Raw genomic sequence first — 24,673 nt, 5'->3', positions numbered from 1 at the left:
GGTCGTTTACGACAAAACAAATAAATAATTTAATACCTTATTAAGATCGTGGGGTAGAGTGTACGCTGATGGTCTTCGACCACTTATAGTACCACCGTTGTGAATAATATTCCCATTATTGGTCGCCCGTAGCCGCTGATTCGGGGGCTCGGGCAGAACCTTGTGCCCAGCAGCCTGGGAATGGTGATGGTGCCTTGTAAGTTCACGTGGAAATGACTGGGTCCATCCTCGTCCCATTTCCTGAGACACTGCTGCTGTGTGATGTGAACTACTATTTCCCATTTTAAAATAATAAAAGACTTCCCTGTTGTCTTTGATGCCTCGTCGGAATTATGGGCTCGCAGGATCTCCAGACATTTTTGTGGATCTGAAAAAAAATGATAAATCATCAAGCAATTACTCTACAAGTCTTGCAACTTGAGATTGTCAATGGAGATAAATTTGGGACAAGTTGATTGAAGAAATAAGTGTAGCTGTGGAGTAGTTGGTTGGAGACTCTCGGAAAAGAGGCGCATGCAGAAGGAGAAGAATAAAAAAAGTAAAAAAAATAAAAACAAGAACAAGAGGATGAGGATGAGGAATACAAGCCGCGTCTGGCCGATCCGGACAAGCGAGTTATCTTACAGTTAGACACGGATTAACCTCTTGTCTCGCGCTCCCCGCGGAGCGTATCTGATGCACCTTCTTCCAAAGTAAGCCCACCTTGCCCTCTGCCTCTCTACACCTCTTCTCCTTCTCGTTTCCATTGAAGAGCCACGAGAGACGAGAGTATAGCGTAGAGGCACCAGCGCACCTGCCCAACCTGCACTAAGAAGACTCCAAGTACCGCTAGTCGATGAGTGGCCCCGACCGGGAGGCCGTACTCGTGACCACGGACACGCCGGGAAAAATAAGAAAAGTCGTGTTGGCGGGCATGCCAACTTACAGTATAAATATATATATATATATATATATATATATATATCTATATACAGAAAGCAAAATAAAAAATTAAACGCTCGTGCTTTGAGTCTGAGTAAAGAATAAACCGTCAGTATTCAGGTATCCAGGTATCGTCAGCTGACCAGATGCTTCGGAGATGAGACTCAGATTGAATTTAAGCTCGGGCATTTAACGATGCCGAGACACCTGAATGTCGATGACTTTTCCCTCGTTCTTTTAACTCATGTTGAATTTACGAGAGACGAATAATTGCTTTACCAAGTGTTTGAATCCCTCCATCTGTATGGATTTATGTGGGAATGTGTGGATGTGTGAGTGTGTGTACGTAAAGGAGAGATAGACTTAACCGCGAGTAAAGCGGTGAGATAGAATTTCATCTTAACGTTACGGCTGAATGACGATGGTACTTTTCGCGCGATCTGGAGGTTCCAAGTAGATTCCAACATCCGGCTGTAAGCTGCCGAGCAGTAGATACAGTTGATGAAGCGTGGCAAGGCCGGCTAAGTGACATTGCATCCCAACAACACTCGCGATACTCTGTGTTCCTGCTACTACTGGTACTGGTACTGGTACTGGTGGAACTGGTGATGCTGATGCTACTTAAACTCCAGCAATTGCTTCTGCTCGGCTGATAGTTTTAAAAGATTACCACGTCGAGAGCAACTCCCTGGGGTATCGATCAGGTGTTTCTATCTTTAATTTATTTCATTTCCAACTCGTTAGAGCAATAGATATTTCAACGGTGAAAGTGTTTTACCCCTTATTTAATTATCGATTAAAATGCATCGAACTGAGGTGAGTAGTATTTCAGTCGGACTTTAAATTACCATCGTCTGATGGAGCAAATGGAATAAATATTTGAATAATAACACCGATAGATAATTAATAGTGTCAATCAACTTGTCTGAAATTAAAAGTTTATTTATCCCTAGTGAGGTCTAGCATGACAGCAGCACACAGAGAATGATAAATGTTTGCTCAAGAGAAAATTACTCGTGTAGCAGATGTTTGAGGCACTCGTGCGCAATTCCATCCGGCGGAAAATGATGCCAGTCTCCAGATTACTACAGATATTAATGCGTAAAAAATGGATGCAACAAAAGGTTTCACTTTTAAGTTTTTAAATTTCGTAAGCCCGGAGATTAATAAACAGCGAGTAAATTTATAACGAATAGGGAGAAAAATAAAAATATATGATAATAAATAGTGAGGTGGATTTCCTCGATGGACTTGGAGGTCTGAGAATCCTCGGCAAAAAATAACCCAGCCAACAGCAAATCCAACAATGCCGTTTTTATCGGAGATAAATAAAAAATAAAGCAAAAAAGGCTCTGATAGATCGGGAAGCTAACGGAAATGCGTGACGTAAGTGGTTGTGTTGTCTTGGTCAGAGTCAGAGATAGAGTTACGCGGAGGTAGAGGTCAGTAAAGCGTTTTATGCTGGCTGCTGGCTGCTGGCATAAGTGTATCTGCCAGTACGAGTAGAATGTGTCCTATGTGTCTGGCTGGTCTTTTATTATTTTTATTTCTCCAGTATTTATCTTGTTTTTATTTTCATTTTTTTTCATCTCAATCTCTCTATCTTACTCTCGCGTCAGATGCAGTAGTCGGAAGAGATGTGACTCGTGCCCCTCAGGTAGTACGGGAAGAGCGACTTGCAACAACCCGTACGACACGTTTCCCCCTCGACTTGGTAGCCTCTCGGGTCTGGATCCCATCGGGTCGTCTCTTGCTCTTCTGTATTTTCTCTTACTATTATATCTACTGATGTAATGCTCGGCCGACGACTCAAGGGCGATTCGAGAGCTCAACAGTCCAACTACTGTACATACCATGCTCTTGGGAGTAAACGCGATTTATAAATAACAGAAAAAGTCCAGTATAGATGAGCGAATTTAAAATTTTGCTCTAAATTAATTATTGATTAAATTTTGACAGCAGTCAAAATCCTTCTGTCCTTTGTAAAAAAATTTTAAAAAATGTATCTTTATTTTTGAAGGTACTGAAGACAGGTTTCGCGCGCATGTCGCTTTTTATATATTTATTGTTATGTAAATTATATATTTTTTTATGCTGTCTTTAGTCGATCAGGTGTTCGGAAAAATGACTTTATATACAATTCATCTCCTTATTATAAGATACTGGAGGAAAAAAAAAATGTCTCTGGAAAGTGTCTGAGCATCTGCTCTGTGTGTCAATCGATTAATTTCCGATCTGCCTACCGATTATCATCCCGCATAATTTATGAGAATTCCCGTGTAAAATTATGAAAAATACTAGTGGAAAAAAAATTTTTTGAGTCCCAGATCTTCCACAAGACCATGATGGCCCGCATGAAAATACCATATACGATAAATATAAATGGAAAAATATATAATCAATATGGGACCACATAAGTGGCCAAAAACGATTTATATTTTCTTATATAAAATATAGTAAGTTTCAATATAATTAATTATATACGTAAGTTTAGAAGTTAATACATGTATTATATATATTTATAATCATATATGCAAACTTATAAGTTAGCACATATATGTATTACATATATTGATAATTATATATGTAAATTTGTAAGCTAGCACACATATTTATAGATATATTCTGAACACAATGTTTGAATCTTATAACAGAGAGAGGAAGACAGTAAAGAATAGATTTTATTTATTCATACATATATGGGGGACTTATATGGTTCTGTATATCGAAAAATATACAAAAATTTATAAAGTTAAATACATGGTACATATATCGTGCCATATAATGATGAATTATATATGTATTCTTATTTGTTTCCATACATAAATAACATTTATTTTTGAATATATTAAAATTATAAGTTTTCAAATATATAAATAATATACTGAAGTTATACGGAAATATATGAAATCATATAAGAGAAAACATGTATAGAAATATAATAAAATTGGCCAAAATCTATATATAGTTCTATTTAAGATTTCATGTATTGTCACATATATATTTATATCTGTAACATATATTTTTTAATATATGTTTACCATATATGATATTTTCATGTTCGGCATCTCCATTATGGGTCGGTCGAATTTTTTTTTTTTATTCTGCCTTTCAATTATCATTCCACATATTTTTTGAGGCACTTCCGACGTAAAATAATAGAAAATACTAGAGGGAAAAAATTTTTTGTATCCTAGAACATTCACAGAAACATGAGTCTGGAATGTCTCTGAAAGTCACTGGTAATTTAAATTAAAGTTTTTAAATACGGATAGTAATTAGCCATTGCGAATAGTAAAGATGCTCATAAGCAATAAATTTATTTAATTGCTATTAGGCTTCTTCACGTACGTAATGAACGTCATAAAAATAATAACCGGAAAAAAGTATAAATAGATAATAATAATTATGAAGGAAAACAAGCAGGAGCAGAAGCTGCAGCAGCGCATAAAAGGTTACATATTTCCATAAATACATATTAATGAGTGGATTGATTTTATTTACAATTGACATATCAGAGACTGACTGACTGACTGACTGGGAACGAGTATCGGACGAAATATACAGAGCACTGCAGCCAGGGAGTTTGATACACGTTAAAGATAACTGCGGGCGTTCTTTAGTTGACGTGACGAACACAAAGTGCCAAGGCGATATGTTGCATGGTTATAATAACTCAAGTTTCCGGATCCTGTCGAGAAGTCATCGAACTCTTAACTCCTGTCGTGTGTGCAGACTACAGACTATTTTTTCCTCCATTTTTTTCTCGTTTCTTAGAGCTGAGCCCGAGAGTGACGGCAAGGGATCGGTTTAGCATACATAATACTCGCGGAGATGAATCGCGGGTAATCCAGCTCCAGAATATCCGTCCAGTAGTCGGTTATCGATTTATATTTTGACCAGAACGAGCGTAATCTCGATATAATTTTATCAATAAATGGACGAGTTTGTTTATAATGGTGTTGATATGTGGTGTGATTGAATGAACAAGTTAAAATGATGGTGGTCGGTTTCTCCTGGCGCCATCCTCGATATCTAACGCCTACTCGTATTCCCTCCGGCATTACTCAGACATCACCGTCCCAACGTAAGCGTGGGTTTAAAGCCTTTGAGAGCACGTGGTTGATCGTGAATCGCGGATATGTACCATCCATATATATATATATATATATATATATATATATATATATATATATATATATATATATATATATATATATATATATATATAATATAAGTACTCCAACTCCGGCTTAAAGCACATCTACAAGTACCAGCACCAGCACCATCAGCATCGAGGCTGCTAAATTTTTCTTTTAACGCTTGAGGGATTCTGCTGGAATCTCCTCTTAGGCATAGAGCAGCATCTCGTCTCGTTCTATCTATCTTATTCCGGCTCTACACTCCACCAGCAAGTACCCAAGTGTGTGTGTGTGAGTGTGTGTGAGTGTGAGCCGACTGTATCTGAACTAGCCGACAGCGTGTCTAATGTGGTGCGTTAAATCGCTTCCAGCTGCGGATTTCTCTTCCATTTGGTCCTGGTGTATTCCCCAGCTCTCATCGTTCATACTCTGGCTCTGCCTCCATTTCATTTAATTCCACTCGATTCCATTCTGCTCGAAAATTCACCGCGTGCGTGACAAATAATTACTATAACCACACATACTTTTTCATACATACATACACTTATATTCTCTCCTTCTCACACTCTATATAGCGATAGTGTGAATGACGAGTCTTTTAATATTTTAAAATCAATTGAAACCGGTTTACTTTACTTCCTCTTTAAGACCGATCTTTTTTATTTCATTGCATTATTATTATCATCATCATCATTGTTGTACATATATATATATATATATTTTTTTTTTCATTCTTTAATTTCTTTGCCTCCATTCTTTTATTATGATTCATCTAGACAAACACGCTTTGTTTTTCTTCCGGGCTTATTTATTCTTACTTTTTGTTAAACTTCCTTTAAAAATAATTGCCAACGTAAGTTTTTTTAGCACCGTTCATTTCATGTATTGTAGTATTTTAATACATACATATATAAGTATGTAAATAAAATTTATCTCCTGGGAATAAAGTATCCCGATTAATATTATTATTCATAGTTTAATGCCGGTATGGATGCGGTACCTGGTACAGTACATTACGGCACATATATATATAGGATAAATAGTGGGATATGTATGTAATAATCAATTGCGGTATAGGCACCTTGTCGCGAGCTTAACAGGCATCGAGCATGCGAGATTATGCATAGCAATGACGGGTGATAATGACACTTGGCTAACGGGTTTACTGACCCCCGTTCTTCAATAATTAAATATTTTAATTTATAAATAAAAGTAATAAGTGTTGTAGCGAGAGATAAAACCGATAAATAAACCCAAGTCTATGAGAACGGAAGTGAATTGAGAGAGATTTAGTTGTTGAATCGGCTGAACCTGTACCTGTACCTGTTCCTGTACCGGTCTTGCATTAGTCTGGTACTTGGTACCAAGTATCTAATACGTGCACACAAAAAAAGGAATTCTTGGGTCAAGAAGAAAATCGTTTCCAAAAATAAATTCTTAAATTAAAATATCCTCTTTTCTTGTTTGAAAAAATTTTCTCTTGGTAAAAAATTTTTTTTTTTTTAATTAGAGTATATAAAGCTCTTCAATAAAGAAATTCAATTTTGATTTAAAAATATAAATTTTTGCTTTAAATGTTTTTAGTTTCTCCGAACAAGAAAACAACTTGGTTGGCTCAAGAAAATTTAGCTCTTGGTTTTAGAAGATACCAACTCATTCTAAAAACATCGTTCTCTCGAATGTAGTCGATATCGATTCATTTCGATACATCGAGTTTTTAAACGGAGGCATATTTAACTTACTCCAAGTAAAAATTAATTTATTTAAAGATTTGATAACATTTAGTTCAAAATAAATGTAGACTTCATCTTAGAACGATTAATTTTAGATTTAAAAAATAAAAAACTCATTTTAAAACTAAATTATACATCAATGTAAATAAAAAATACTTTTATTTTAAAATATAATAAATAAGTTCAATTTCAAATTAATTGTTTTTATTAAAAATTCAATTCTCAGAATATATACAATTAATTATCAAAATAAATTTTGATTCTTTATTACAATAAGAAATTTTTTTTGTTTATGAAAATAAATTAAAGGTTATGTTATTTATCCTGGCTTCATTGACACTATGAACTGCATGATACCACACTAAAAAGGAAACAATTTTATATGAACTTAGGATTAGAAATGAAAACAAACTTGATTATCTGATATATGATTAAAAACAGCATAAATAAAAATTAACTTACTTTTTTCGCGATTGAAACGACACCCTTTAACTTAACTTAAATCAGGAAATAACACCAGATATAATGACTAATAACTACAATAACTCACATTTTTACCGAACACTTCAATTCAAAACAATTTATGTATATGAATTAGTTAATTGTATAATTAATAAACTAATACTATTAGAATATTGGTGTGTAATATATAATTGCACATATACGGCGCCAGCGCTGAACAGACTCGTTTCATTTTTTTGGGATCTTCGGGCGTCTACGTGTATACACAAAGTAGTGTCCGAAGTAGAGAAGCTGCATAGACCCGAGTGCTCCTGTTATCCGAATGCTGCTATGGAAAAAAACCAAGAGCTTGATTTTCTTGACTTGAATTTTTTTTATTTTTGTTTCAAGCAATAGCCACTAGTTGGTTTAAGAAATCTGACTCCTTACGTAGAGAAGTTAAATTTCATAGAATAAAATATTCAATATACATGAATGAAGAAATTCAAAATATTAATTCAAAAAACAATTTACTTTCTTAAAATATTTTTTCTTTTTGAACTAAAATCATATATTTTTAACTTAAAACTTTAACCCATTTGAGTCGAAAAAATAACTTTTTGAATCAAAATAATCAAAATTAAGAAAAAATTTTCTTCAACCAAGATTTATTCCATTTTCCTAAATATTCTCTTGACTCAAGATAATTCTCTTTGAACCAAGATAACCTTTCGGTCAGTGTGTGCGCTCATGAAAGCCGACTCTGAAGCTCTCAAGTGAATGAATCCAGGAAGGTAACTTGATGCAGTGTAAATGCCTCTACTTGCATTTCATTCCTTTACACTCTCATCTCATTCTCCATTCTCCGGTCTCCACTTCACTTTACTCGCTTAGTTGTTTTTAGTTTTTTTATGATGCATATGCCGGATCGCAATGACAAACACTCCCGGAAATTTCGTTCGGGCGGAACGGATCCCATGGGTTTTATTGAATACAAATAGAAAATTTTTGAAATCACGCTTGGATTTCCGCGGAAAAAAAGTTTATTATTTTATTTGAGCTCATTGATGCGTTCACTGGTTGGTGTAAATCTTACTGCTTACTACATTCGCGTGCTAGCTATCGGTTGTGCTAACAAATCTTATCATTTATCTGTAGATATTTTTGCAGAGTTTGTTTAAGACTCTGACTTAATCTTTGATGATTCATTGATTCGACAGATTTTTTACGGAACTTAAATGGGTCATTACTTGAAAAATTGCAATGGTAGACCTGCACTGTGAAAAATTCGTAACAAATTTTACTATGGGTGCATAGTAACAGCAGACTATAAGAAAACTGGTACAAAATTGACAAGTGTCCCATAGTAAACGTATGCGCAGAGGCCACAATCGTGTAGTCTGCGCATACGTTTACTATGGGACGCTTGTCAATTTTGAATCAGTTTTCTTATACTCCGGTGTTACTATGCACCCACAGTAAAATTTATTGGGAATTTTTCGCAGTGTGTTCGGTAAATTTTTTCTCAAGAATTTTGAATTATTTCTAGAAAAAGTCTCAAAAATTGCAACTTCATAATTTGAAATTTTTGAATGTTTTGAATTACGAACTTTTGCCGCCATTTTTAAAAAATTGAAATAATTGTTAAATTAAGTGTTTAAATTACTTACGAGTAGTAAAAAAATGTCGCAGATTTTGTACACGAGGCTGCTATTTGTAAAGATCTTTGAAAACTGACGTTCAGAAAGTTTCGCTTATAATTTTCCCTGTAAGTTTTCCCTCCCCGAAGTGGTGACTCATTGATCCTTGATGCCCTAACGCCAATGGGTCTTTGCAGTCGTAATTTATCTCTCCCCTTTTCCTTTCAATTGTTAAAATTTTCTGTCATGTTCATTGTTATTCAATTTCCTTTTAGCAGGTCCAGGAAGACCTTTTACTTGGATTACGGTTACTCCGGAAATTAAGACAGCCGAAAGTGTCGACGTCGCGATGACGGATTAAGACATCACGTTAATAGTCATAGACCACAGCCCATTTTTAAAAAATAATTATACGTAAATGTAAGGCTGAGGAGTAATCGCGTGTTTGAAAGTATCTCAAGGCCTCAGTAAAAGTCGAGGTCGGGGAAAAACAGCTATTGTGTAACACACAAAGATCATTTAAATGAGTCACCATCTTCTTTCTTTGGCTTTGTTATTTTTCTTCACATGAATGGTAAGATGACGAGGCAGAAAAAGTTGACTGCGATAAATGATAAATGTTAAATAAAAATAAAAATGTATTTTAAATTAAATAACGCGCGATTTAATTGTCAGCGTAGCTAATGGATTTTGAAAATCCGACTATTGATATTTATCCGGCGGAAAATACATCATATTTAAAGATTAGTGAGTGTTAATGACTTGGGGAGAGAGAGAATAAAAACATAGAGGGTAGAAGATAAGATAATTTATATGTATATATGTATATATATATATATAATATAAATGGCAAGACCACCCGTACAGATAAATCCATGTCTCGTGTGTACTCGTAATTTGGAAATAGAGAGGAAGTGGCTCGTACATTGTAGCAAATCGAGTTTTAAAAAAAAAGTAAGAGTATAGAGTGGATCTCGCTGCCGTTGGTGGTTCTGCTGTTGGTTTAGCTGCTGCTGCAGCATGAGGAATAGAGCAAGTATATAGACAAGTAGAATAAGAAGAAGATGGAGTACAAGAAGAAAGAGGCAGAGGACATTTCTCGGTTCGAAATCAACTCTTTAAACTCTCGGCACGCCGAGGTAAATGGAGATTGCGCGAGTATACGTCCTAAGCCTGTCTCGCAACTCTTGCTTAATTGACGCTGAGATCCTCCGGATGGCTCCTCGCCGGCCGGTCTAGTCCAGAGCTCGGGTTTTCTCTTGGCTGTTGGCTCAATGCCGGGACTATCGCCAGCAAACCAGCAACACAACCATCGACCAGCAACCAGCGGATAGTACGCGCGAGTAATATATCGCGCCAACGCCAACTCTGAGTACAGAGAATACCTCCATAGTCTCTGTACTAACTAATGTAACATGTACACCACAGCGAAGAGAAAGCAAGCCTGGGGGGAAATTTTTCCTCGTTAAGGATCATCATCATCATCGTCCCGTAGTACCGAGCCCTTTAATTAGTCAACAATCGTAACTCTCGTTCTATTTAATTCGCTATTTATGTATATCAATGTATGGATACACCGATGACTGCACGGAGTACCCGCGGGGTAGACAAACCTCATACGGAAGTGGTTATTCATGTATTAGAATAAAGCTAAAAGTGGTACCACGATGTTGAAGGAAACCGAGTGACGTAATTTATTCGGTACATGATGTATGTCCGGTGTCAACTCACGTCGATGTTACACTACATATTCTCATGGCAATCCTTCTCTCATCCAAATACATGTACATACAAATATATATGTACATACTTATGTGTACAGAGACAGAAAGAGAGGAGCAATGGCTGGCTAGCGTCCCTTGCGTGCGTGATTAAACTACGTAAATCACGTGGCGCGTCTTGGCATCTCTTAATTAATCATTTAACGCCACTTTGTCGCGCGAATCCTCGTCTCTCAGGCTATACTAAGTATATTATCCATAAATAGTACGTCCGAGGATGAGAATCTGATGAAAAAATTCGAAAAAAACAACGATAGTAATATTAATAGTGATGATTATTGCTGGCGGGAGACTGCGGTAGTTGTAGTTCGCGAATTGTCAACAGACATGAGGAATAAATTCGGTGTGACGTCTATATAAACTGGGGAAAAAAATTTTCACGAACGGGTAAACTAGTCCTCAGACGGTGCAGGTGCACCTGCTGGTATCTGTAGCTAGTAGCAGGTAATCCCGCGGCGGTATTACCCGCAAACGCGTCGCGGCATAATTAATATGCTCGAACCAATAAATTGGAATTTATACAGGTCTAAAGTGGGAGGGGAGATTACAAGAGTATAGATATATAAGAGAACGAGTAACTCGTTTTCCGCGGGATAGATAGCTCCCTCCTTACTCAGGAATTTCCTCTAGGCAGCTATAACTCTTTGGTGCCTGCATATTAATGCTTTTTAATTGTTTCGGAAGAGGATTTAACCTCTAGGCGAGTGCTACTTTGCATCTACTGGCCATTTTCATTTTATTACTTTTATTGCTTTAAAGTTGTTGTTGTTGTTGATAGTCGCGAGCTATTAGATCGGAAATAATTCTTTGTCGTCGGTGGATTTACAACTGACAATAATTTCATGCTGTCTGAATGAACCAGGTCAGTGACTTGTGATGATAATAGCGATAGTAAAAATAATGATGATGATGATGATGATGATGTAATTGAATATTTAGAGACAATTGTCCAGCTGAAGAATAGAGGAACAGTAACTGGGCTTTTAACTTTTAAATCGAGTGTATGAATAAGACCGTGCTCTTGAAGTTGATGACAGAAAGTATCGGGAGGTGGTAATGTGTCGTTTGGGTGTCAGCGACCCTGCCGCTAAAAAAGACAAATAATGTACACTGAAAGTGATGTGTTATGTTCGCGGTGATGCTCTTGCTCGTGCAAAGCTGTCGTTGTCATCATTGATGTCGTATAGAATCGTACAAGAGTACCTCGTGCGTCGCATTAATGATTTCGCGAAAAAGAGTCCAGCATCAGGAGCATCAGCAGAAACGTATCCAGCATCAGGACTGAGAGCAAGCCCGTGACGATCTATGGGGCCGGTGGCCTCGATCATCACCCCATCAAAACATTCCAACCCGACTAATAACCTCTAACTAGATTCTCCATTATTTCTTTCAGCATTCCCGACAATACTCATCACCGTATTTTTATTATTACTCGTCTTATTTCTTATTCTCAAACTGGCCATCAGAGTTTCGTTATTTGTGGAAATTACTTAATACATTTGTTTGCGCTTCTTACTTGAAGGGGTTAAATTATTATTGCCGCTGCATCCTTTGCGCGGGGATTAAAAAATTTTAAATGACAATTAAATGGCGGGACAAAAAATATTTTTAAGACTCTGTATGTCATGCTGATGATAGAAACGTTCTGGAGAAAGATCTGCCATGTGCGGGGGCTTGGACTTTTTATTCCTCTTCTTCTTGTTCTCCTCCTCTTTCTTCTTCTTCTTATTCTTGTTCTTCTGGTGCGTTTACTTCTTCGTGGGTCTCGACTGCGGGTCGAATCATCTGAGAAAATCTCACGAGCGTTATTATTTACGGTCAGGAAACTCGACGAGGAATCTCGTCGTTGAATCTGTCACGTACCGAGTAAACGCGATAGTTGTATTATATATATATATATATGTTTATATATATAAATATAGCTTGATAGCAGGTAGAGGCAGAGGAAACATTATATCATACTGTGGTAGCTAAAGATTGGATAAACCACCAGCTAAATTTCCAATCTACACCACAGTTAATTTTATCCTCAATATCCCCATGATTAATTACGAAAAATTAATTACGTTGGACTTTTAAATCATAAGAAAATTTATAACTTATGTAATTTATTGTTATTTATTGCAATTTAATATTTATTAGTTTTTTTTTTTTTGTAATTACAAATTTGATTTATCTGTTTGATCTATTGATTAAATTATAGATAAGTCTGGCTTGTAATTAAGTCGCTTCAGAAATTTTGATATTTAGACAAATGCGCAAAAATATTTAAGAGAAAGGTTTTTTGTTTTACATGTTTTTATACGTGATACCAAAAACTTTCTAAATAATCAACTTTTTAACTCAAAAACTGTGATATGAAACATTTGACATCTCGATGATGTCTAGTATATATAAAAAATTACATTTAAATTTTTGCTTTCTCCCACACGTGAAATTACATATAAACGATGTAAAATAGCAGCTTTAATTTTACGTCAAATTTACATGTTGTTTTACCATATAAGAGCTAAAAAGTTTAACGTAAATTTTTTATACACACGGGAAAAAAAATAGGCGCTGCAACAGGACACATCCTGTGGGAGCAACAGGTTAAAATCTTTTTGCAGCATCAGAATTTTTTTCTGTGGGATCAATAGGATAAGGAACAAGTTTCATGTACTAATTTTTTTGTCCGTATAATGAAATTTCAAAATTTGTAAAGAAATTCAAATTTTGAACGAAGACCCGTACGGAAATAGTATATATCCGTATATATTCGGGCAAATCTGAATATATGCCGCATATATGAGACATATATTCAATTTTGCCCGTATATATCCCGGATATATACTTTTTTCGTATGGGAATTCCAATTTTGAAAAAAAAAAATTAACTTCGAAAAAAAATTTTAATTTTTTTCCAAACTTTGAATTGTTTTTCAAATTTTGAAATTTCATTATACGGACAAAAATCAGTACATGAAACTTGTTCTTTATCCTATTGATTCCACAGAAAAAATCCTGTTGCTGCAAAAGGATTTTGTCCTGTTGTTCCCACAGGACTGCGTCCTGTTGCAGCCCCTATTTTTTTCCGTCTAGTACGTCATTGAGATGTCAAAAGTTTAAATTCAATTTCTGAGCTGAAACTCTGATTTTCTGGTATGAAAGTTTAAGAAAATTCAGAGATGGCATTTCTCTTCTTCAATGTAGATACGGTAGAAGTACCATTTGTGGCCACTGCTCCATTTTTGGACATTCAATACTTTACTTAAATTAATGAAAAAGACCAAAATAAAATTTTATTTTAATAGAGGGTCAAAAGTATTTCTAAACATTTAAAAAATTAATTATGCTATTGCGTCTTTTACAAATAAATTCATTTAAATTTCTCAAGTGTCCAAAAACGGTATCTCTACCCTATCTCGGTACAATATTGTAGCAGAGGCCATAGAACTTATCAGAAAAAATGCAACGAACAATAAACCATAAATGATTATCAACCATTTTCCTGAGGAATGAATTTAAAATAAATAAAACGGAACAAAGATATTAAAGCCCGAGCAATTATACAATGCGCAAGTGCTCGAAACAATGAAATATTTATTGTAAGATAGTATTTATATATACACACATATATATGCTGACCAATAAAAGTATCGGCACAAGTTGCGTACGTTGTTGATTATCGAGAGCAACAATAAAGTTGCCGTCGCCGTAATGGACGTCGGGATGTTATATAAAATTCTATTGACCTACGCGGCAAGCGATGGTGTTTGCGAGCTGGGGATCCCGGTGTTGGCTCTATAATATCTCGGATAACTGCATTGCAGCACGAGGTTTCTTACGACAACAAGGTTATAGAAGCTCGCACGAGAATCGTTTCATCCGAGTATAATAATCGTTTTAAAGATTCCTCATATATACGTTCCTTAGCAGCCTCCAGTAGGAGCATGCAGGACAAGGAAGATATAACACCAGCCAGCTAGCCAATAGTGTGTACATACACACGATGGAAATCCCCAGGGTGGCTCACAATTTACTATTATCCAGATTGCAATCTCTTGTTTATCTCTCCCTTAACCCCGCCAGCAGTTGGTCCTCCAGCAGCCTCAGCCTCAGCATCTGCAGCAAAAGCAGCAGCATCTATCGGCGTTGCCACTGCACGTATCCTTTATACCCCGTAAACAAGACACCAGTCGGATACACTAGTCCCTCGGTATATTTTCCCTTACACCAAGTCCTTGGTGAAACACTTTAATTATTAATCACTCGTCTGTTCTCAGCAAGTTATTTTTCATCGGCATTCGAGAACACGTGCAATGATCAAGCGAATCTGAACTGCAGACTCAATAAACATAATAACAAGTAACTAAATAAATAAAATAATTGACCGAGTATCGATACGTTAAGTGTTTTCTCGGTTAAAAATTATTTTATTAATCATTAAGGCTCCGGAGCTCAAGTGTTTAAACCTGAGGTTTTAAATTAGAGAATATCTTTAGCTGTTTATAGTCCGTTGAATGATGTTGCGTTTTACGATTAACTTATTTCAGCAACTTCCGGCCTGGATGCACCACCACCAGGGAGGAGTTCCACCGATCGTTCTTCGGGATAACGCGGTACTGTTTTAACGATCGATTCTCATTCTTTATCTTTACAGCCGATGTAGAGGGGACGCGGGAAATGGAATTATTTTAAAAATATGTTTTGTCGAGAGCCTCTATTGGGTGAATGCGTTGGAGGGAAAGTGAAGACGTATTATAGGTCAGAGGCTCAAAACCACGAGCCACGTGCTCTTGTTGAGGTTCCTACTGATGTTCATCTTCTCTTGTAAAGATAATTGATAAAAAAAAGTAAAACCCGAATATTGTTGTTAAATTTCTTACATAAGAATTTAAAATTGAATTGCCGGTAATATGATCCTGGGGTTGTGATGTACAAGAAATAAATGATTAAATAAAACTGTTACGTCCGGTGGCCGCGGTGCAGTGAAGAAATAAAGAAACAAGACGGTAATTTTTCGAGATTCGTGCGCAGTCAACTGAAGATTCTACAGGGATAAAATCCTTCGAGAATATATATATATATATATACGTATATAAATATATAAGTTTATATTTGTAAAGCCTTACGAGTCTTAAGTGAAGAGACTCTCTCTCTATATGTAATCGTCTTTACTCTGGCTGGCGACGTTGCTCGTAGGAAGGCGCTAATTAGCGCTAATGTGCGCCAAGCAAACATAGGTAGGGCCGAAAGACCGCAAGGACGTTGACATTATCGTTATACGGTCGACATACGTTCAACAACAACAACAACAACAGCAGCAGCAACAAACATGAGCATATAATACGAGTACGAGTACCAGCAGTGGCGGAGTGTGTAGTCAGTGGGTTTAAAATTGTGTATATCTCTTTTACCAGCAGTAAAGGCAACTACAGCAGACCTATGGCTAAGCTGCCGTACTAAATTCCCGGCATTCTTCACATCCACACTGCTCCTGCACACTCACTCGCTCCTGGTTCTCCTGCCAAGGTATTATATATTTATTCAACTTTTATTTGTACAATCGGCACGATTCTTGATAAACCTCATGATTTATGGTTTGTTAAGGAGGTTCGACCGAAACTAGTGAGTCAAAGTAGTGTTTGAATTTTTTCGTTTGCTAAATTCTCCTAATAGTTATAAAAATTCATTATTTTAATTTATAATAACATGACGAATTCATAAATTAATATTTATTACTTATTTAATTAAAGAAAGTAATGAAATTACTTGGTTATTTTTGACTCATATGATTTAATAAAAAGATTTGGCAACAGCGCGTTCTAACTTCTTACACATCGATATTCAAATTAAAGCGGGAAAAATTTATTTCTAATCTCGTCTCTCTTATTAATGTATTTCTATCTTTGTTTTTTCTCTCAGCTGCTTCCGCGACGTTGCCAAACTCTCAATAATATGTATCTCTGTCGATGAACGAGATTAAATAATAAAGTTTAACTTGAATTATTTAAATAATTACAACGGTAACACTATATTGTTAAAATCTTATCATATTCTAAAAATATTCAAGTTTATGGCATGTGGTTTTTTATTTCTTAAACTTGGGAGGTTAATAATGAAAAAAATCAAATAAGTCATGACGGAAGCTTGTCCGCCATAAGAGTCTGTTTATAAGAACTTTAAAAACGTCATTTTTAAATATTTTTTTCTAAAAAACTAGACGGTGGATCATATTCAAATTTTGAGAATACATAGGTAAAGTACTTCTTTACATGTATACTAAGTTTCAAATCTTAAAGTTGGAAAATCCTTTTTACATTAAATTCGGTCGAACCTCCTTAAGTAAAAAAAAAAAAAGAGCCATCCGGCTTTACCCGGAATGGAGAGGTATAGATTTCTTATGTAAATACAATAAAGCTATAATAGTGTAATTTATACTTATTTTGTAAGCTTAAAGATGAATTTTAAGGAAATGTGTTATGCCTTATCATTTAGAAGTTATTAGAAGACTAAGCTGCAAAAATAAGCTTTTTTTATTTTTTGTAAAATTTTCGATATCAAATTGTTAGAAAAGATGTTTAAAAAAATCAAGTGTTACAGTGAAAATTAAAGCTAATCGTCCAAATTTTGAGATATTTTTTACAGAATTTAGTTTTCATTTTCGGTTCAAAAGTTATTTAAGGATAAAGCCAGAAAATTCTTTTTTGTGAAAATCAAAAAAATTTGAAACACCCACAACTTCCAAACTAATCGACCGATTGGGCCCATCTTCGAACTTGATCAAGGTAATCGTCCAATAAATAAGTGTATAAAATTTCATTAAGATCCGTTAAGAATTGCGGGCGCTATCGTAATGACAAGACGCGTTATATCGTATGTTTATACATACATATATAAACTTTTGAGTGGATGGTATTTTTTAACTCTACTAGGTAAAATAAGATATATGGTGGCAAAATTCTTTGATAATTCGATCATGAGACCCATTGCAATAGTCCGATTTCTAAAGCAATCTACCTAAAAATGTCTTTTTACCTAAAAAATTAAGATGTCGTGATTCGCAATGTGATGGCAAAATGAGACTGTAGAATTACGAAATTATTTAAACGCAAATTTTTATAACACGGTAATTATTTAAAGTAGACGGAGGGATTGCAAATTGAGATGTTTAACTTGTAATAAAGGAGCGGATAATAAAATAATAATTGAATGTGTTGTAAATATTTAGCGAATACTGGGAATTACCTTTGGGTTTTAAAACAGAGTTGAGAATAATGGAGGAAAAGATTAAGAGGAGCAGGAGTGTAAGAGGCAATAGAAGAGTACAACCAGTGGTAGAACTTGGAGCTGGAAAATCACCAGCACGTGCATGCACAATTACGCGTATGGCGAAAGCACACGCGACGATTTAGCTTTGTGTACGCGGTGGCAATTGCTGCAATCTTACCGACCCACATGTGTGTTTGCTTGGTTATATTCCTTGGAACACATGAACACCCCGTCTACACGGTGTTCAGTCCTCGGCTCCATTACATCGTTACTGCACAGCACACAATGAAACCTCTAATTGCGCGATCCGCGAGCAAGACACAAATGCTTAACTACTCCTCACTCGACGTATTCTAAGGAGAGCCATCAATATTTACGCACATCATATCTTTTAAATCTGTTTATTATTTTACCATTTACTCAAGGACTTTGTCTACTCAACAGGTCATACGCTGATATAATGTAATGCTAAACTCACTTAAAATATTTAAATAGTGTCTTTAAATCATCAGCAAATACCAACACCCATACGCACACCGGCATGCCATTAAATATAAATTCAATTTATATTACTCGTGATGAATGTTTGCCGAGTGATTAATACTGCAAATAACTTAAACAAAGCATCTGCTGGCCATGACGAGTGAGCTATGGAATATCGATGAGCTGATGATTGTTGGCTTGCAAAGAGTGCGTTAATTATTTTTATTATTTATCCTGTATCATATATAGAGTCGGAAATAAGTAACATTTGTTTTACCGCAGATCCTAGTAAGAACCCCGGGGGGTTTAAATGATGATGACGATCATGATGATGTGATGATGATGATGATGATGATGCGGGTGTAATGTTAAGGAATGCGAGTAAGGAATAAGGAAACAGTGCTCGAGGCTGTTAAACTTATTTCGTTGTTAAGACCGATATGTACGCATTACATATATATATTATATATAATATGTAATGCAGTGTAATGTAATGTAAGCGTGTTGGAATATATAAATATCGTGCGTGGTCGTTGGTACAAGCGAATGGAAGTGTTTAAAGAATTATGCCGTCGGGGATTTAGCGACGATTCCTTAACGTCTGAACGGAATCGCGGTTATTCTCACGGGCCTCGCAACACTATACTACACATACTTACTCTTAAATAAGTCTCGTTGGCAGTAGTGTGGAGTCTGTACCGTTGATATGAACACGAACGACCGGGAATCTCGTGATGTGTATTCCTGCGAGAATAAGTGCTCCTGATGGCCGTTAAAATTGACGGTCAGTGGCTCGTATTCCCATATCCGAATGAGTTTGTACTGCCGAAAAGAGGAAGAGGGCCAATGATGCACACGCAAATTGTGCGGCCATTGAGTTTTATGCCAGCGGCATTACGTGCATCAAATAAATTTATTTAACGAAACGTATCGAAGCAATTTGGCAAGTTGGCTATCGTGTGATGAGCAAAGGCCATGGCTGATGTCCGTCACGTACCAGACGCCCACTTTGTGCGTATAAACGCCCAATGTACATTGAATTAATGTAATAGGCTTTGATAACCTTCTTTTCGTATATCATCAGATCGTCAGCTTGTGGTTAAATCTCGTCCACTTGGTATCAATTAACTATCCTACTTTATAATCCCTCCAATATCTTCATGTATTTTATTAAATTCACTCACCGTTCTCCTCCATATATTATTATCATCCTTATTCATTTTTTACCGCTAGTAAATTATTCACCAAAGCACTCATTCGCGTCCCGAAAGTACAGGGCAGGTATTGAAAATAGAATATTAATATCATATCATATCATATACTACAGCATACCGTAATTCCGCACAAGTAATGTAATGTTTTAAATAAATTCCACAGTCTTTAAGTACTCAGATAAAAGTTCCCAGTCCTGTCTTGCCCTGCATTGGCCGAAGACCCGGTCAGACGTAGACGGTATTTAAAATTGCAAGAAACATTTTTATTTAAATTTTAAAAAACTAAAGACTGCCAGGAGAAAATTCACAGTGTTGGCGGTAAAGTAACTGTTGGACAGACTTTCTCGTGGAGGATAACCGAGTGCTCGGGTCTGATGCTGAGAGTTAACCACGACCGGCGTCCGACGCACGATAATCATCATAACGGGGATCCTTCCTCGAGTAAAACTCACCTAGCTTTACTTTCGCGCTTGCTGCCACATCAGACATCCTATATACATATACATATATAAATATATATGTATGTACATATATATACCAGGAGATTGCGTACAATGCGGCTGGCTGTCCGAGGTAAGTATATAATACACATTTGCGTTGTTTTTCCCAAGATGCCGGTCCTTGTTCCGTATCCTGATACCGTTCCCTTTAACTGCTCTCTCTAGTCTCTTTCTCTGTTTATTCCAACGGACGCATTACAGCAAACGTTCACCAGAGTACCGGTGGTATCACACAGCGAACACCCGGCGTTGACATGGAGATCTTTGAACAAGATCACATCTCGACACATTATATTGTAAGTACTTTCGAGCACTAGCTGGCCAAGAGTACAGAGTACACTAGAGAGCAGACTAGAGAGTAACTACAATATAATAATAAAATATATGTCGGAGAATAGAGATTGTAATATGGTTAAGTATTATATGAAGCGGAAGATGAGGACGTCAAAGCAACCAACCCGTTGGTAGATGCATAGCAGCCAGTACACCAGAGGTTTCTTTCCTTGTTGTTGTCTCCTACCCGAAGCTAGCGATGCGAGTCGCTTCCTCATCGGGACGATGGAATATGAGCTAGGAATTACGATTAGTTTAACCGTGGCTGCTATATGGAAGCATAAATCGCGCTGATGCCTCTACTCGGTCTATGTGCCCATTAGCTAAGCGTAGGCTACGGTGTGCGGTCTCGCGGACGATGCTCCGGACTCCGACACCAACACCGTCCCGCTCCGAAGCTACACCGATCGGACCAACGCTGCCCATCTACCGAGCTATAAACCTAACATATAATTATTTAATATCAACCACAATAGCGCTCTAATCTACCATCTGAGCCCATGTGTCCCTAGAGCTTGACATTTTTACATATATCTTTTATTTACATCAACGCGCTTATGCCTCTTACACATTCTATTTCTCCATACAAACTATTTATATCAATTAAATTATATGACATGATAGATGGCTGATAATGGCTACTGTCAATGCGACGTTAAATATTTATAATTAATTACATAAATTACCACGGTCCTTGACTACCAGCCTGCAAGTCTGCGTGCCTGCTCGCGGCCCGAATGACAATTCAAAAATACTTCAAATTATTTAATTGTTTTCATTTTTTTTTAAATTTTTTTGTAGTTCGAGTGACCAGTCGGCTCCGAGGACGATGCTCTCGGTATAAACACTCACTAGTAGAGTTGTATTGCCCGAGTGTAGTGTAAGGAAGAGGAAGAGGCCGCTGGCAAGTAGACAGGCGTGCCCGTGCCCAGTTCTCGGCATCAACTCCACAGAGGATCAGTAAATACCGACCTGCACCAATGCCACCATCATCTGTTATTCTATGTGCTGTGGAACTTTAACTATACATACTTATTTATAAATATATATGTATATAAGTTAACTTATAACACAGGAATGATGTGATGGTGATACTACGCCGAGGGTAATAGGATAGTCTGGACGCTCTGGTCTAACGTACTCGGGCGTGAACGCGGAAACGGACTGTTATGGGCGTTACTTCCAAACGGAATTACTCCATGACGTTACCGAGGAAAATGAGCTTGCTTATATATATGTGTTGTACACTTCCGAGTATACACTCAATTATTATTCAAATCTATTTAAATATTTTATTTTATATTATTATATTATACTACAGCTACGGAATACTAATGGAAGTTATTTATAATTTTATTAATTGATTTATTTATAAATTTTAGACACGAGTGGTGGTGGTGGTGGTGGTGGTAATTGGGTAAATAATGTTGGACAAGTTTAAAAACCGCAGTATCTTGGTCGGTGGGAATTTGTCGGTTAAATCTCTCATCAGATCAAATATACCCTGGGACCACGAATAATGTAATGGAAGAGAGTAAGATACAGATACACGTACTCGATAACTGAGAGAGCGCCACGCAGGACGCAAACCGACCTCGAACTTCCGTCCGGCGATGTTGCGGGTTCCGTTACACGATCAGCAACCTAGGGAGCCAGTCCCTGACACACAGAGACTCGCTCAATAAGGAGAAAAGATAAATAAATAACAGACGTAGGCTGTTATTTAACTTTTTTTTTAATCTATGCAATTATACTTTTTTTGATAACGAGTATTAGGCAAAGCGGCTGATTGCGTTGTTGGATTTATGCAGATCTAGACCAGGAAATTATTTTATCTAGACTCTGGTGCATAAAAATGCAACAGCACTTTTGTACGGAATTCATTTTGAATTCTGTTCGAAACAATAAATTAAAAAAATAATATTTCAAATAATTGCACCGATAGTTTGTTTAATTTTCTACATGTGCATATTTTAACTTCCTGCTATGAAAATTTTAAATTTTTGAAAAAAGGGATATTGGTTTTCTTCGATTTTCGAAAATTGAGTCTTCATCAGATCTCGACATTTTGAGGTCTTATGTACCTGAAGATCGGAACGTTTTTCGCGCATCGAAAATGAAAAATTTATATAATTTGACTGCTTAAGGGGTAGTTGGGGGTGGCCTGCAATTTTCGGCTGACATACTAGCGCATGTACGAAACATTTTAAAACTCTAGATCCAGTAGATTTCTCACTTTTCATTTTCTATTTTGATTATCGTTTCACAAAAAATGTTCCGAACTTTAGGTACATGGTCTTAGGAAGCTATCCGACTATTTCTGAATGGACGTCCGGTCTTGGGTGTCTAAGAAATTTTATAAAAAATTTAGACTCAGGACTCGGTGCTGAGAAAAAAAAATTTTTCCTTCACTTCTATGTGCTAGTGTTTTTCCAGAAAAATTTCCTGATACTCCCGAGGCACCCAAACATTCCACGGACGCCTTAATTTTGATCAGCCGTCTAAGAAATTATATAGAAAATCTAGACTCAGTTGAGTTCGAAAACAGCTGAAAGTTTTGGGGTTTTCCCGCAGGGTCAACCGTCTTTCAGATTTTATTTTCTTATAATTAATTAGTCGAAAAAAATTTTAAAATCATTAATTGTCTGCTAACTTCAGGATCATGAAAAAAAGGATATTTTGCTCCAAGAAAATTTTTACTTGTCTTAAGAAATTTTTTTCATCATGAATTTAAAACAAAAATTTTTTGGGACGAGAAGAAAATTCAAATTCTAGTAAAATTTTTGTTTCAATTTCATAATGCAAATATTTCTTGCCGCAAAAATTTTTTTTTTCTACGTTCACAAACTTGTTTATTAAAAAAGTATACAACCTCGTGTATTTAAAACAAGTAACGTGTAATTATAAAAATGAATATTAATAATACGGTGATGCAGTAAATAAAATTGGGTTAATTTAAGAATATGCATGATTCGAGGTAATTTGCGGGATTTTAATGGCGTGCAAGGGTCACCTGGGTAAAAAAACACACTGACAGCAACAATGTAGACATATATACATATACATGTATATTATATTTAAATGTATAGTAGTAGTAGTTTCAATTATAGACGAGGTCAGGAGGATTCACGAGAGAGAAACACGAGCCGGCAAAGACCGTCTTATCTTCACGGTCCTTTACATCAGGGTAAATCGTCGTTCTGATTTCAATCTCCGTTATCCGCTTACATCCCTTTCTGTCTTGTTTTCTTTATTTGTATTGTAATTTTTTTTAAATTTTGTTTGCCTTTCCCTTGCAAAACAGAACCTTTGTGCGCAGAGCCACGGGAGGTGTGAGATACCGATCAATCTACGTACCAATTAGTTTCCAGTCTGCACGCAATTTTTAAACCGAATTAAAGTCGTCATAGTCATAACAATTATTTAAATTGCCGTGTAGGAAGAAACGCGAAAAATACTTGCAGTATTTATACAATAAAGTATCACGCAGACTTTAAGGAGGTTCGACCGAATTTAATGTAAAAAAGATTTTCCAACTTTAAGATTTGAAACTTAGTATAGATGTAATGAAGTACTTTATCTATGTATTCTCGAAATTTGAATATGATCCACCGTCTAGTTTTTTAGAAAAAAAAGATTTAAAAATGACGTTTTTAAAGTTCTTATATACAGACTCTTATGGCGGACAAGCTTCCGTCATGACTTATTTGATTTTTTTCATTATTAACCTCCCAAGTTTAAGAAATAAAAAACCACATGCCATAAACTTGAATATTTTTAGAATATGATAAGATTTTAACAATATAGTGTTACCGTTGTAATTATTTAAATAATTCAAGTTAAACTTTATTATTTAATCTCGTTCATCGACAGAGATACATATTATTGAGGGTTTGGCAACGTCGCGGAAGCAGCTGAGAGAAAAAACAAAGATAGAAATACATTAATAAGAGAGACGAGATTAGAAATAAATTTTTCCCGCTTTAATTTGAATATCGATGTGTAAGAAGTTAGAACGTGCTGTTGCCAAATCTTTTTATTAAATCATATGAGTCAAAAATAACCAAGTAATTTCATTACTTTCTTTAATTAAATAAGTAATAAATATTAATTTATGAATTCGTTATGTTATTATAAATTAAAATAATGAATTTTTATAACTATTAAGAGAATTTAGCAAACGAAAAAATTCAAACACTACTTTGACTCACTAGTTTCGGTGGAACCTCCTT

The 24,673-nt window shown here is 35.9% G+C and overlaps 1 protein-coding gene across 7 annotated transcripts in view; it reads right to left on the bottom strand.

The window, feature by feature from the left end:
• Positions 1 to 24,673, bottom strand: part of LOC130666528 (uncharacterized) — a 74,000-nt gene that overhangs the window by 7,865 nt on the left and 41,462 nt on the right. For 6 of the 7 annotated variants that reach the window (XM_057467750.1, XM_057467913.1, XM_057467997.1 and 3 more), the window contains one exon: positions 37 to 367. In XM_057467750.1, coding sequence (XP_057323733.1) covers positions 37 to 282 — 246 coding nt within the window. In that variant the 5' untranslated portion in view covers positions 283 to 367. Of the gene's footprint in view, positions 1 to 36; positions 368 to 19,053; positions 19,193 to 24,673 lie in introns of those variants that run through there. The other variant, XM_057467835.1, reaches the window with a different exon arrangement.

Source organism: Microplitis mediator, chromosome 1 (genome assembly GCF_029852145.1).
Source record: "Microplitis mediator isolate UGA2020A chromosome 1, iyMicMedi2.1, whole genome shotgun sequence".
NCBI classification, from domain to species: Eukaryota; Metazoa; Arthropoda; class Insecta; order Hymenoptera; family Braconidae; genus Microplitis; species Microplitis mediator.
This window is presented reverse-complemented; position numbering and strand designations above follow the sequence as displayed.